The sequence below is a fragment of the Quercus suber genome, unplaced genomic scaffold (genome assembly GCF_002906115.3).
Source record: "Quercus suber isolate HL8 unplaced genomic scaffold, Cork oak 2.0 scaffold_401, whole genome shotgun sequence".
Classification (NCBI taxonomy): domain Eukaryota; kingdom Viridiplantae; phylum Streptophyta; class Magnoliopsida; order Fagales; family Fagaceae; genus Quercus; species Quercus suber.
This window is the reverse complement of record NW_027069852.1, coordinates 348083-360189: the sequence shown is the minus strand read 5'-3', so window position 1 is coordinate 360189 and position 12107 is coordinate 348083. Positions and strand designations below refer to the sequence as shown.

The window sequence follows — 12107 nt, the reverse complement described above, 5'->3', positions numbered from 1 at the left end:
ACATATACACGCCAAACTGTAAAGCCATTTTGGACAATCCAATACCACCAAAAAATGAACAGAGTTTGGAAAAATAGTACCTGAATCAATGGTCTCAAATTATATGAACTTCGTGGCCAAATCTATACCTGAAACTTGAAACCAAAATGGGTATGAAATGAAGTTGGCCTTTGTCTAAAGCCAACTGGTATGATTAACCTATCATTGTTTAGGTTGATTTTTAATATCTCATGTGATTTAACTTTACAATCTATTATTCATCATTCATTTGTCTGTGTTAGGCGACTTAATTAGTTGATCCTCATATTCTGCTTAGGAATTTATGATCTACTCTAAGACTAGTACGAAATCTTATCCTAGATATTCAAGTGATAAGAATCAATATGAGCCAGAAACTTCATGCCAAAGATTGCACCCATCTTTTTGTTCAAATTATGCAGGATGTCATTTGTTCAAATTATTGTTACATAGCTTTAATCTGTGCCTTCAGTACTAAGTAATTAAAAATGTTTCCTTCAATGGAACAAGACTACAGGAGTTTATTATATCCATCAACATCTTGTAAAACTAGTACAACAATCTTCATAAAATCACTATGAGTTTACTTCCCAGCTGAGTAAGTGGTTGATTAATTAGTGATAGTAGTGACAAAGTGCTAATATATACCTGTATTAGTCAAATCTAATCAAAAGTCTATTTAGAATTAACTGCCACCCTTTGTGAATCAAAACCAGAATATGTTAATAAAGAGAGAGAGAGAGAGAGGGAGCCACTTATTTCAAAGTTCATTGCCAAGAACTTTTTCTTCTGACAAGCTAATTGTCAGTGATTGATTGTGGGAACTTTACAAAAATCTAATGTACTGAAAAAGTGCATGCAAGTTCAAAGTTAGTTGATTAATCTCTATCTTCCAGACGCTGATAAAGCTTAAATTTGACTACTCAGACCCCATGGCCAATTATTTTTGTAAGCTAGCTACATAACAGCAGATCTAACCACAAAATATCGGTTCCACACTGATCCAGACAGCAAAGATCAAAAGGTTGACACGAACAGTTCGAAAATTTTCCTCAGCAAAAGATCTAAAGGTCGATAATAATATCTTGAAAATTTTCCTCTTTACTCACAATAAAGTGATCCTAAGTTTGAAAATAAGAGCAGGAAACAATGCTCTCACATACCTTGCCACATGCAAGATTCTGTAGTCAAGAAAATATGTTAACTAAGAGATGCGTTCTTTTAACTTCTAAGATAAACCAAACCCCTTAAAATGAATAGTGTTTAATTTTTTTTGCTTTTTTCTGTTCAATTTTCTCACTGACTAACCAAATGGCATTTTTGTCATTGCCATTTTCTTCATATATTTTATATCATTTGAGAAAACTACAGTTTCCTCATATAGTTTAGTCCTATTACAATTTACTACACAAACTTTCTAATTACTACATTTGAAACTAGAAAGCTTCATCTTTTTCAGAAACAGTTTTCAATGAAATTAGAAACAGATCTCAATTGTATGCTTTTTCCTTTCCTTTTTTCTAAATTTTCCTCATTGGACAATACCACTCAGTCACGAGTCTCTTGGGTAGCCTCCAATTATGTGTACGCTTGCAAAGATGACCTGTGTATAATTTACTTTTCCATTTTTATACCACTGTGATGGGACTCGAACAAAAACTATGCATGGATCACTGTCTATAAATAAAAAGAGAGAAGATAGGAATGTCCTCAAAGGCATAAGATGGACATTGCAATACGGTATCTAATCCCATTGGTTGGAGTAATCCATAAGTCATAATTATCTGAAAGCAAAAGTCCATATACTCTCTTCATGCCTAACTATATATCCTACAGCCAACCTCCATGGTAGAGTTCCAAAGCTCATTCATCACAAAGATATGACTCTCTTTGCTTCCAAAAACAAAGAGAGTTATATCTTTTATTACTCTATTAATTAAACTACTTTGATAAACAGTTCTTCCTGTCTCAATTGAGAAACAAAACAATGGAAGGTAGAGAGTACATGTACAGTCCAGCAGTGCCAGAAGGTAACTATGAAATCTTCACTTGCCAGCAGCCACCTCAAACTGCAAGAAAGAAGAAGAACAAGATTGTGAACAAGAGCAGGTTTAGTGCTGAACAAATTAAGTCACTAGAATCCTCATTTGAATCAGAGACAAGGCTCGAGCCTAGGAAGAAGGTGCAACTGGCACGAGAGCTTGGGCTGCAGCCTCGCCAGATTGCCATATGGTTTCAGAACAGAAGGGCTAGATGGAAGTCAAAACAGATAGAGAATGAATACAAAATACTCAAAGATAATTATGACAATTTAGCATCCCAGTTTGAGTCCTTAAAGAAAGAGAGACAATCCTTGCTCATACAGGTACTGTTTTTTTAAATATATATTATTATATTATGAGAAGGCATTAATTCCCATATGTTCAAGTAGTCAACAGAAATATACCAAGGATATTACAAATTTTATCACATAGTTCTTTCAAACTGATATGTGGCATCAATCACATTCGTTGTCATGACAAGTTGTAAACTTTTTGTAGTAAAACTGACAGTAGCTTTGAAAAATTTTCCATGCCATAAACATGAGCATCTTGTTTGATTTTGCCAACAGTTGCAAATCCTAGGTGATCTGCTGGAAAAAACTCATGGTGGGAATGAACACAGCAAGGGTTTGGAAGGAAATAGTGCTGTTTGTACATCAAATAATGTAAATACCAATAGTGAGACTAAAGCAAAGCTGAATTGCTTTCAGGAGGGAATGGAAGGCAGTGCAGTCATGTGTCCACATGAAGATAAGACTGGCGTTGGAAACTTAGAGGAAGGACAAGGACTTCTGAACGTGACAGAACATGTACATGTTCCCTTTGCATCACTTGAAAAATGGTACACTTATGATTCATGTGGTCTGCTTGATCAGTTATGTAGTAGTTCATACTAGCTATACTTTTGGACTAAGAAAAATGCACCTAGCTTACAAATTTTGGATATTTGTTTAACAATTGGACCTTCGAAAGGACCAGAGGAGAGAGGGAATGGTGAAGTGGATGGCTCCAAGTACATTCAGAATAGTCCATCAAGCATCCATATAGTAGATTAAAGGAATGCTACAGAGCTCAAGACAACTGAAGCAAGCAAAGGAATGGTCACCTAGAGGTTTGTTCAGGCGTGTTTGCCCGTGTGAGTGTGTGCATGTGTTGTGAGGCAAAGACTGCGATCTTGTAGAAATATGACAAACATCAATACCAAAAGTGCAACATTATGCTTGAATAATTTAGCAGTGTATTGTTTGATTGTGTGAATTATAGAATTAATTATTTCTTCTTTGTGGCTTATGGTGTATACATCAACACAATAAGATGCAAGACTTAAATGAAACCCACAAGCCAAGTCAGTGAGGTTCCATGAACAAATTACCATACTTTATTTAACTAAAAGAATTTCTGAGAATGGTTCTAAGTTAAGGTCAATCTGGCACACAAGATGGCCTTAAAAGCACTTAAACCTCAGTTACACAAGATGGCCATTAATGGGAATGGCCCTGCGCACTAAATCAATATTGGTTATACTGTATATAATACTGTTCAATCACAAGTTTAATTCATCCTAGCAAAAGCTTGTAAATGTTGGTTATACAACTTTTGACAAACTTTTTTTTCTATATTCTGTGTATAGTACTGTTCAATCACAAGTATAATTCATCCTAGAAAAAGCCTGTAACACTAGAGAAAAACATATTTTTGGAACACTATGGTTTCAGGTAGTCGAACATAAAAACAAGGTAGCTCATCTTCTAGCAAAGTGGGATTGGTCTGGTAATATTTTTGGCTCTTTTCATGGTTAGGCTTCCCCTTTGTTCTTAGTCACTCTTTGTGTTCCTGTTTTTTCTTGTTAATTTATTTATCCTAATGTCCCTTCTGCTTTCAAATTTAGAATTTTTTTTCATGCCTCTTAACTTGCCTTCAAGGTTCTGGTTACTGGGTATATGCTATTCTCAGTTTTTCGCCATGAGTTTTGGTTCAAAATGTTAAATTATGAAGCAGGTCCTACTACTTTTTTTGTTTTTTATTATAACAAGGTCCTACCACCACTCTTCAATACTAAAAACACTGTTAAATGGGCTATGCTCTAGAACTTTTAGAGGGTAATCACTGATCACGTCTACATTTTTTGGTCTTTTTCGAGACATCAAATCCCAGAATGTTGCCATCAAAGTCTAATACTTTCATTTGATTTCAAGTCAGCAAACATATATTTTTTACTCCACGGCCCAATCGAAATTCACTTCCTTCTCAAAAATATTCTCATGAAATATGCTGTAATAAAAACTAGTTACTTTAAGAGAAATGAAAGTAACACATTAAAAAATAAAAAATCAAAGTCATACAACTTCTTAAGCAAGATAAGAGCGACACACTGACACTAACAAGCTCTTTTGTTTTTTTCTTTTTGGTGGCTTTATGCGTTTCATGAAAAATTATTATTTAAGCTGGGAAGTGACAAAAAGCACTCACTTTGAAACCTCCATGTGAAATCTTCAAGTGGGTATTACTTTATTAGCATAATGGCCTATTCTGTGCTTACTGCTTAGTCTAAAGCGCACACAAATGTAACAAATGTTGACAGCAGGTAAAAAATCATATAATTTATTTATAGTCATGAAATAGGTACTTATATGCACAAGCACGACAGTTTGGCCGAGTGGTCTAAGGCGCCAGATTTAGGCTCTGGTCCGAAAGGGCGTGGGTTCAAATCCCACAGCTGTCAATTTCGTTTTTTTGCTTTTTTTGTGGGCCCTCTCTCATGTTATTTTGGGCTGTGTCCCTAGTCTTCAATTGGGCTTGAATTTGAATTTAAGTTCAATCTGTGTTTTTGAGGGGATAACATTAGTATCAGGCCCAATGGAAGCAAGAATGACAAAGAAACACTAAAATTGGGGAAACTCCTCTTGCCAATAAAATAATAGTAAAAGCCATAACAATTAGGAGTATTCTATTTTTGCTATTAATATGTTTTGGATTATTTATGGGTAAAAATGGCAAAATACCCCTTTCGCCCAAAAATTCCAGCAAATGCCCGCGTTTTAAAACTATTTAAGAAAATGCTTCTGGTTTGAAACTCTATTTTCTAAAAATCAAGTTTCAATGAAAAACTCAATTTGGCAAAAATCGAGTTACTTAAAAAAAAAAAAAAACTATCATATAATTTATTTATAGTCATGAAATAGGTACTTATATGCACAAGCACGACAGTTTGGCCGAGTGGTCTAAGGCGCCAGATTTAGGCTCTGGTCCGAAAGGGCGTGGGTTCAAATCCCACAGCTGTCAATTTCGTTTTTTTGCTTTTTTTGTGGGCCCTCTCTCATGTTATTTTGGGCTGTGTCCCTAGTCTTCAATTGGGCTTGAATTTGAATTTAAGTTCAATCTGTGTTTTTGAGGGGATAACATTAGTATCAGGCCCAATGGAAGCAAGAATGACAAAGAAACACTAAAATTGGGGAAACTCCTCTTGCCAATAAAATAATAGTAAAAGCCATAACAATTAGGAGTATTCTATTTTTGCTATTAATATGTTTTGGATTATTTATGGGTAAAAATGGCAAAATACCCCTTTCGCCCAAAAATTCCAGCAAATGCCCGCGTTTTAAAACTATTTAAGAAAATGCTTCTGGTTTGAAACTCTATTTTCTAAAAATCAAGTTTCAATGAAAAACTCAATTTGGCAAAAATCGAGTTACTTAAAAAAAAAAAAAAACTACATGGAACTTGAGTTCCATGTTTTTTTTTTTTTTAAGTTTGATTGCTTATAATTCGATTTTCTAAAAATTGAGTTTTTCATTGAAACTCGATTTTTAGAAAATCGAGTTTAAAACATGAGCATTTTCCTAAATAGTTTCAAAACATGGGCATTTTGCTACATATTTTGTGCGAAAGGGGTATATGCCCATTTTGGCCATTATATATGACAGGAAAGAGATCATCTAATAGTATTGTCAGCTAACGAGATTTGATTAGATAGACCCAATTTTACCTCCCATATTTGACCCACTATGAGCATTGGATCTAAAACAATAATTTTGACATTGCTATGAAGCCCAAAAGTAACCAATCCACTAAACACCCGCTTATTAAGCAAATAGAAATTAGCTTTGTGAGCTTTGCTTGAACCCACTTGATGCCAGATATGATTAATTAATTAGGTTTGGGGAAACTCTTACCATTATATGATAGGAGCTTGCATCTTAACATTTTGTGGTTGTACCAAATAGTTCAATGTAATTATGTAAACATTACATATTTTACCCTAAATGAAATAAAATAAAATAAAATAAAATACTGCTCCAATTAAAGTTTTATCTTCTAATAAAAGTTGGTACCAAGTGGCTCAATGTAAGTGTTACTCTTCATATAATATGTTTTTTCATGTGATTAAATAATTTTTAAAGTAGTTTATGAAACTCTATTACCAAAGTTGTAAAAAAAATTTAATTTATCACCCCAATTGAAATTCTATTACCAATATTTTCAAATAAGTTTACTGTTTTATTTTAAATTCTTTAATACACTATCAAATTTTCCTTTTGTTTCAATAAAAATTTGGTATTCATTATTTATTTTATTATTCAATTTCAATAATTTTTTTATAATTCTCAACAAATTTGGTATTCATTATTTATTTTATTATGATTCAATTTCAATAATTTTTTATAATTCAATAGTTTGAGAGCTAAAGAATTTTAACCTTGAATACATTCAAGTAATATGATCCTCATGTAACTCCCCCTCTCTCTTTTTAGATTACTTTTAGTAATCTAAGGTGAACAACACTTCAGTTCAAAGTGGGACTACAAGTTCAAAGTGTTAGGTGTCACCCAACAATATGTCCATGTTTATATTATATCCTATCCATTAAAAGATATGACAATATCCACTCAACTCAACCAAGCTCTTTCAACTGTCTTCCCCAACACCCACTAGTTTAGTTAGCAATAATGGGTTTCTTTACCTCAACACCCACAGCCTATTTCAACTCTTTCAGCCCTCTAAATGAAATTTCCCTTCCTTCCTCACCATTTAAGCCCCTCAAACTCCCTCCCTATTGGCCATGGCAAAAGGTATATGTATAATATAATATGTCCTTAAACATTCCTCTCTTTGTTTTTGTGTGGTGCATAATATATATGCTGCATATGCATGTATGTGTGTATTTTGGATTTTAATAGTGTATGTTTCAATGGTATTGGCAGGTGAAGATAGGCCCACTTAGTGTGTCACCAATGGGGTTTGGAACTTGGGCATGGGGCAACCAGCTTCTATGGGGGTACCAGGAATCAATGGACACTGAGCTTCAACAAACTTTTAATTTAGCTGTGGACAATGGTATAAATCTCTTTGATACAGCTGATTCTTATGGGACTGGCAGGTTAAATGGGCAGAGTGAAAAGCTTCTTGGGAAGTTCATCAGGGAGTATCAAGGTTAGTTTTTCTTTCTCAAGTTTCATTTACTCATACTTAGTCACCAAGCGATTAAAGAACATTGGGTTTTCAACTAGTAAACAGGTGGTCACACAGACACAAAACACGTTGATCAATGGTTCTTGACAAAATGTATGTGTCTCCAAGTGTATATGTTTGTCAAGCTGTAAAGATGATCCCTATGATTTTGAAATTGAATTAGTGCCACACTTTTTAATCTTAATGTTCAAATAGCCTTATAAGTTGGAAGTTGAAACCATATGCTACAACAGAAACAGTTACCATTTGATTATTAAACCCTCTAATGAAAATTCGGTTCTTCTGATGTGGTTCATCATTCAGTTTCGTTATCCATTGGCTTCAATGATGCTAGAGACCTTGCAATTCCCTTTCTCATCTTTCTTCTTGAGCAATTGTAAACAGTAACAATGCTTTCAATGCTCAAGTTTCCAACCTTTATTCAGTGAAGAGCAAATTGAAGTTCCTCGAGTTGTTTCTTACATCAACAGATTAGCATCCCTGGTGTTGCCACATATATCCTAGTACATTAAGGAACTTTCTAGTTGTAACTTATTTACCCATTTCTGATGTTGGTGTTGGGCAAGAGCCTGTTGGGTCATTGGAATTTGAGGGTAAAGCTGCCTACATGACCTCTCCCAAACTCCCCAAAAGTGGGAGCTTTGTGCATTGACTAAGACCTTTTTTTTTCTATGTCCCTGTACAACTTACTTGAAACTGGTAGACCACTAAGACCAGTGCATATTGTTTTTACATTTGATGAAGATGATGCCTCCCAAGAATTAAGTTTGTTTAGCTCCATTTCAGCTTTAAGTTTCCGTTTCAGTCTAGCTTTTTTGCAAGCTTTTATATACAGTTTTTTAAAACCTCACTTTTTCTCACTTTTTCAAAGTACAAACATACTTTAGCACATTTTCAGTAAAAAGCTAAATGAGTTGATGCCAAACACACACTAAATGTGAAACGATGAAATATAGCTAATAAACTAATGGATCATACATTGTAGCCATTAGAGGCTTTTGTGGAGAAAGCAGCCATAGTTTCTTTCTTCATCATTGAAAGTTTCAATTTTTAAGAAGGATTTAATGAGTGCTATAGAGAAGATGGGAGGGACAGAAGAAACTATAGGCTATTGTGTCAATGAGATCAACCAAATGTTCAATGTTTGAAAATTTATCTACTCACTTGAAAGTAGAACACTAGGAACTCTAATAAATGGTTAGTGATCAGAGTTAAGTCTGCAACATCGTAAAGATAATATAACTTGATTTACGGTCTTATTGCTCAATACTTGAATGAACTCTCATTCTTGATTGATCAAAGAATTAAAGATGTCCAATAAAAGGGAAGAAAAAGTGGTGTGGGTATTGCAGGATGAGAGTATTTTCGTTGGTTTTAATGCCATACAAAGTACTAAGTGTTTCAGTGCTTATGTAAATGTATCCTCAGGTCAAAAGCGGGGGCAGAATGAAATTGTGATTGCTACAAAGTTTGCAGCATATCCATGGCGCTTAACACCAGGGCAGTTCGTGAATGCTTGCAAGTAATACTACTTTTTGCTGTTTTGTGGTTATATTCTTTGGCCTTTTAGCAATTTTGCCCAAGAGTAGACTGAATAAAATTTTCAGAGACACCCTAATGTAATATGTTCATCAATCACACACAATCCCCCCCCCCCCTCTGGGAAAAATAAAAAATAAAAAAAAAATAACTCTAAACAGATGCATATTGCTTCTATTGCTTATGATAATAAAGCTTGACTGATTTTTCAGGGCCTCTCTAGATCGGATGCAGATTGAGCAAATTGGAATAGGACAATTGCACTGGTCAACTGCAAATTATGCTCCTTTGCAGGAGTTAGCTCTCTGGGATGGTTTAGTGGCAATGTACGAGAAGGTTACCACTATTTAAATAAGTATGAAAACTATTTAGTCAACAAGATAAAGTGTTCCTATTCTTGAACAATGCAGAAAAATCTTTATTTTTTTCATGGTGGCATTGTGATTAGTTTCGAAGCTTTTATGTTGGGAACTGCAGCAATTCAGATAATTTCAATGCCTTTGTACATTTAACACACACAATTTTCCACTCCCCCCCCCCCCCATCTCTCTCTCTTTTCCTGGTGTAATTTGTACATTTAACACACACAATTTTCCACTCCCCCCCCCCCTCCCCCCATCTCTCTCTCTTTTCCTGGTGTAATTTCTTTTCCCAAGTATTTGATCTATTTAATTTTGAAAGGAAGCATGGTTGATTATTTGATTTATCATATATATTCAACCATTCAAAGTCAATTAACAAGGACAATATGCAATATAGTCATATTGACAATATGGAACCATGTAGGGTTTAGTTCAAGCAGTTGGGGTGAGCAACTATGGACCAAAGCAGCTCGTAAAGATATATGAATACCTGAAAGACCGGGGAGTCCCCTTATGCTCAGCCCAGGTATGACTTTATACCTATGTGTCAAGGCTACTATCTTTTGTAAACACATTTCCCTAGCTCCTTTGCTCTCCCTACTACTCAAATCAACATGATTAATGCCATTTGTCTATCATATGCATCACCCTATGTACCGAATCCTCCATCTTCTGCAAAGCAGTATAAGTATCGTTTTATGCTATCAGAAGAGGATATAAACTATTGAGCATCCATCTTACCATAATAATAGTGGATGGTTGTGCTGGGCTTACATTGCTTATGGTGGATATATTTTGTATCATTGTATGGATGTATACCAAAAGTATCGTCTTATATTCTAGAACACCCTAATTTCAGGTGCAATTTTCTTTGCTAAGCATGGGAAAAGATCAGTTGGAGATCAAGAATATATGTGATTCTCTAGGCATCCGCTTGATTGCTTATAGTCCATTAGGGCTTGGAATGCTTACTGGAAAATATACACCCTCCAAACTTCCACGTGGGCCTCGGTAAAATAGGATTATGTTTACACTATCTACTTGATGATAGAAAAGGATGGATGATGAATTCTATACCTAATAATTTCTCCTTTTTGCAGGGCCTTTCTTTTCAGGCAAATTCTTCCAGGATTGGAGCCTTTGTTGAGTTCACTAAGAGAAATTGCACAAAAGAGGTGCAAAACTGTACCACAAGTAATCATTTTTACTTCTCAAAAGATTTAGCAACTGCTGTGCATCTATCAATTATTGGAGTATAATTTGCTAGTCCAATATGATACAAGATTATACTGCTAATGTGTTTCATGTGATATACCTTTCATAAATATTGCATTCCTAAAATTCACGGTATGCTCTAATCCTACATTACTACTGCTTTCTGGCAATTAAGCATGTCAAACTGGTTTTAGTAACATGAGACTTGTCATCATTAAAGTAATGATAAGTTCATAGTATTTTTCTCTCTTTTTTTCCCTGTAATTATCTCTTGTGCTCGTAGAAGGTTAATAGCTTCTTGCTGCTCTACCATAAGCATATAGGGTCAGCAGCAGATATCGCTCTCTGTAGTTCCTATCTTCCAAAATGTACATCTCCAGGTGTAGCATGTGTATTCATCTTTTTCTGCTGTCTCAAGTCCTGGATTTCAGCATGCCCTTCTTATCTAGGGCCTTAAATGCTTAAATCCGTTTCTGCACTTTGCATCCTAATATTTCCATCAAATTTAATGGAAATGTCAAAAAAATTTCAAAAAACTTATCTAGTCAAAATTTAAATTCGACACAAATTTTAATGGCAAAAGACAAAATGCTTATTACTCATTGTTAAGGAAGGACGTTGCTTAGTTTTTAAGTTTATAGAGGACATTGCAAACTACACCATAAATAAGAGGGAGAAAGTTCAAATACCCCTTTAGCTAAATACAGCTCTCTATACCTGTTCTCTTATAGCATAGCTTTTTTCATATTTCCAAGATAACCTTGCCTCTCATGTTCTGTATTACAGAATGAGTAAAGTTGAAAAGGCCAGTATGTTACCATGACCACTTGTTCAGCAAGCACACACAAATTTACCATTATTGTTTTTAGCTAACGGTAGTGCAACATATGATTATTCTTGTCCCTAAACTTGTAATATCCGTCATTCCTAATGCTAATCCATTCTGAAATGGTGAGTCTATTTTTCGCCTAATGTAAGACAATTTTTTTGCCAGGTTGCTATAAACTGGTGCATCTGCATGGGTGCCATTCCAATACCTGGAGTTAAGACCATAAAACAGGCAGAGGAAAATTTGGGTGCTCTTGGATGGCAACTCAGTTCAGGCGAGTTACTACAGTTAGAAAATGCAGCTCTCGAGTCTCCCCAGAGGATGATCCAGAACATTTTTCAGACAAGGTAGATATGGTATTCCTTTTTATATTTCTTAAGACCAAAATTGTGAGTACAAGAGTCAATTAATGTGTTTTATCCTTTTTTACTCTTGATCCACAGATAAAATTTGGATAGATAATAACAGACTGGTTCCTGCTTAGAAGATATGAAGACACAGGGGACATAGAAGGCAAAATATCAACAAAGATTATCATAAGACGTTTGTATCTGTGATAAACAATATAGTATTTATATTTCATAGTTTTGTTCCAAGTATCATCACTCTAGTAATACTCTTGATTTCCTCCTC

General features: G+C 34.7%; 2 protein-coding genes and 2 non-coding genes across 8 annotated transcripts; all 4 read left to right on the top strand.

Annotated features, from left to right (window-relative positions):
* The first annotated feature begins 1724 nt into the window (after positions 1-1724).
* Positions 1725-3288, top strand: LOC111993972 (homeobox-leucine zipper protein ATHB-7). Of its 3 annotated transcripts, none has more exons than XM_024025816.2 (3): positions 1725-2383; positions 2630-2901; positions 3039-3288. In XM_024025816.2, coding segments are annotated over exons 1-3 (651 nt in total). In that variant the 5' UTR covers positions 1725-2005; the 3' UTR covers positions 3040-3288. The 3 variants fall into 3 exon arrangements, with proteins under 3 accessions (XP_023881584.1, XP_023881583.1, XP_023881582.1); XM_024025815.2 differs by having other exon boundaries at positions 3033-3288; XM_024025814.2 differs by having other exon boundaries at positions 2630-3288.
* A 1414-nt stretch (positions 3289-4702) lies between these two features.
* On the top strand, positions 4703-4782 carry TRNAL-UAG (transfer RNA leucine (anticodon UAG)). The gene has a single exon. It is a non-coding gene; the product is annotated as a tRNA-Leu (tRNA).
* Positions 4783-5262: 480 nt separating this feature from the next.
* Positions 5263-5342, top strand: TRNAL-UAG (transfer RNA leucine (anticodon UAG)). Its single transcript has one exon. It is a non-coding gene; the product is annotated as a tRNA-Leu (tRNA).
* A 1597-nt stretch (positions 5343-6939) lies between these two features.
* On the top strand, positions 6940-12107 carry LOC111993979 (pyridoxal reductase, chloroplastic). 3 transcript variants are annotated; one of them, XM_024025829.2, is made up of 9 exons: positions 6940-7129; positions 7262-7490; positions 8958-9051; positions 9281-9404; positions 9855-9956; positions 10290-10441; positions 10531-10624; positions 11640-11821; positions 11918-12107. In XM_024025829.2, the coding sequence occupies exons 1-9, from the start codon at positions 7007-7009 to the stop codon at positions 11919-11921; spliced, it is 1104 nt and encodes a 367-aa protein (XP_023881597.1). In that variant the 5' UTR covers positions 6940-7006; the 3' UTR covers positions 11922-12107. The 3 variants fall into 3 exon arrangements, with proteins under 3 accessions (XP_023881597.1, XP_023881598.1, XP_023881600.1); XM_024025830.2 differs by lacking the exon at positions 11918-12107 and having other exon boundaries at positions 11640-11825; XM_024025832.2 differs by lacking the exon at positions 11918-12107 and having other exon boundaries at positions 10531-10605; positions 11640-11754.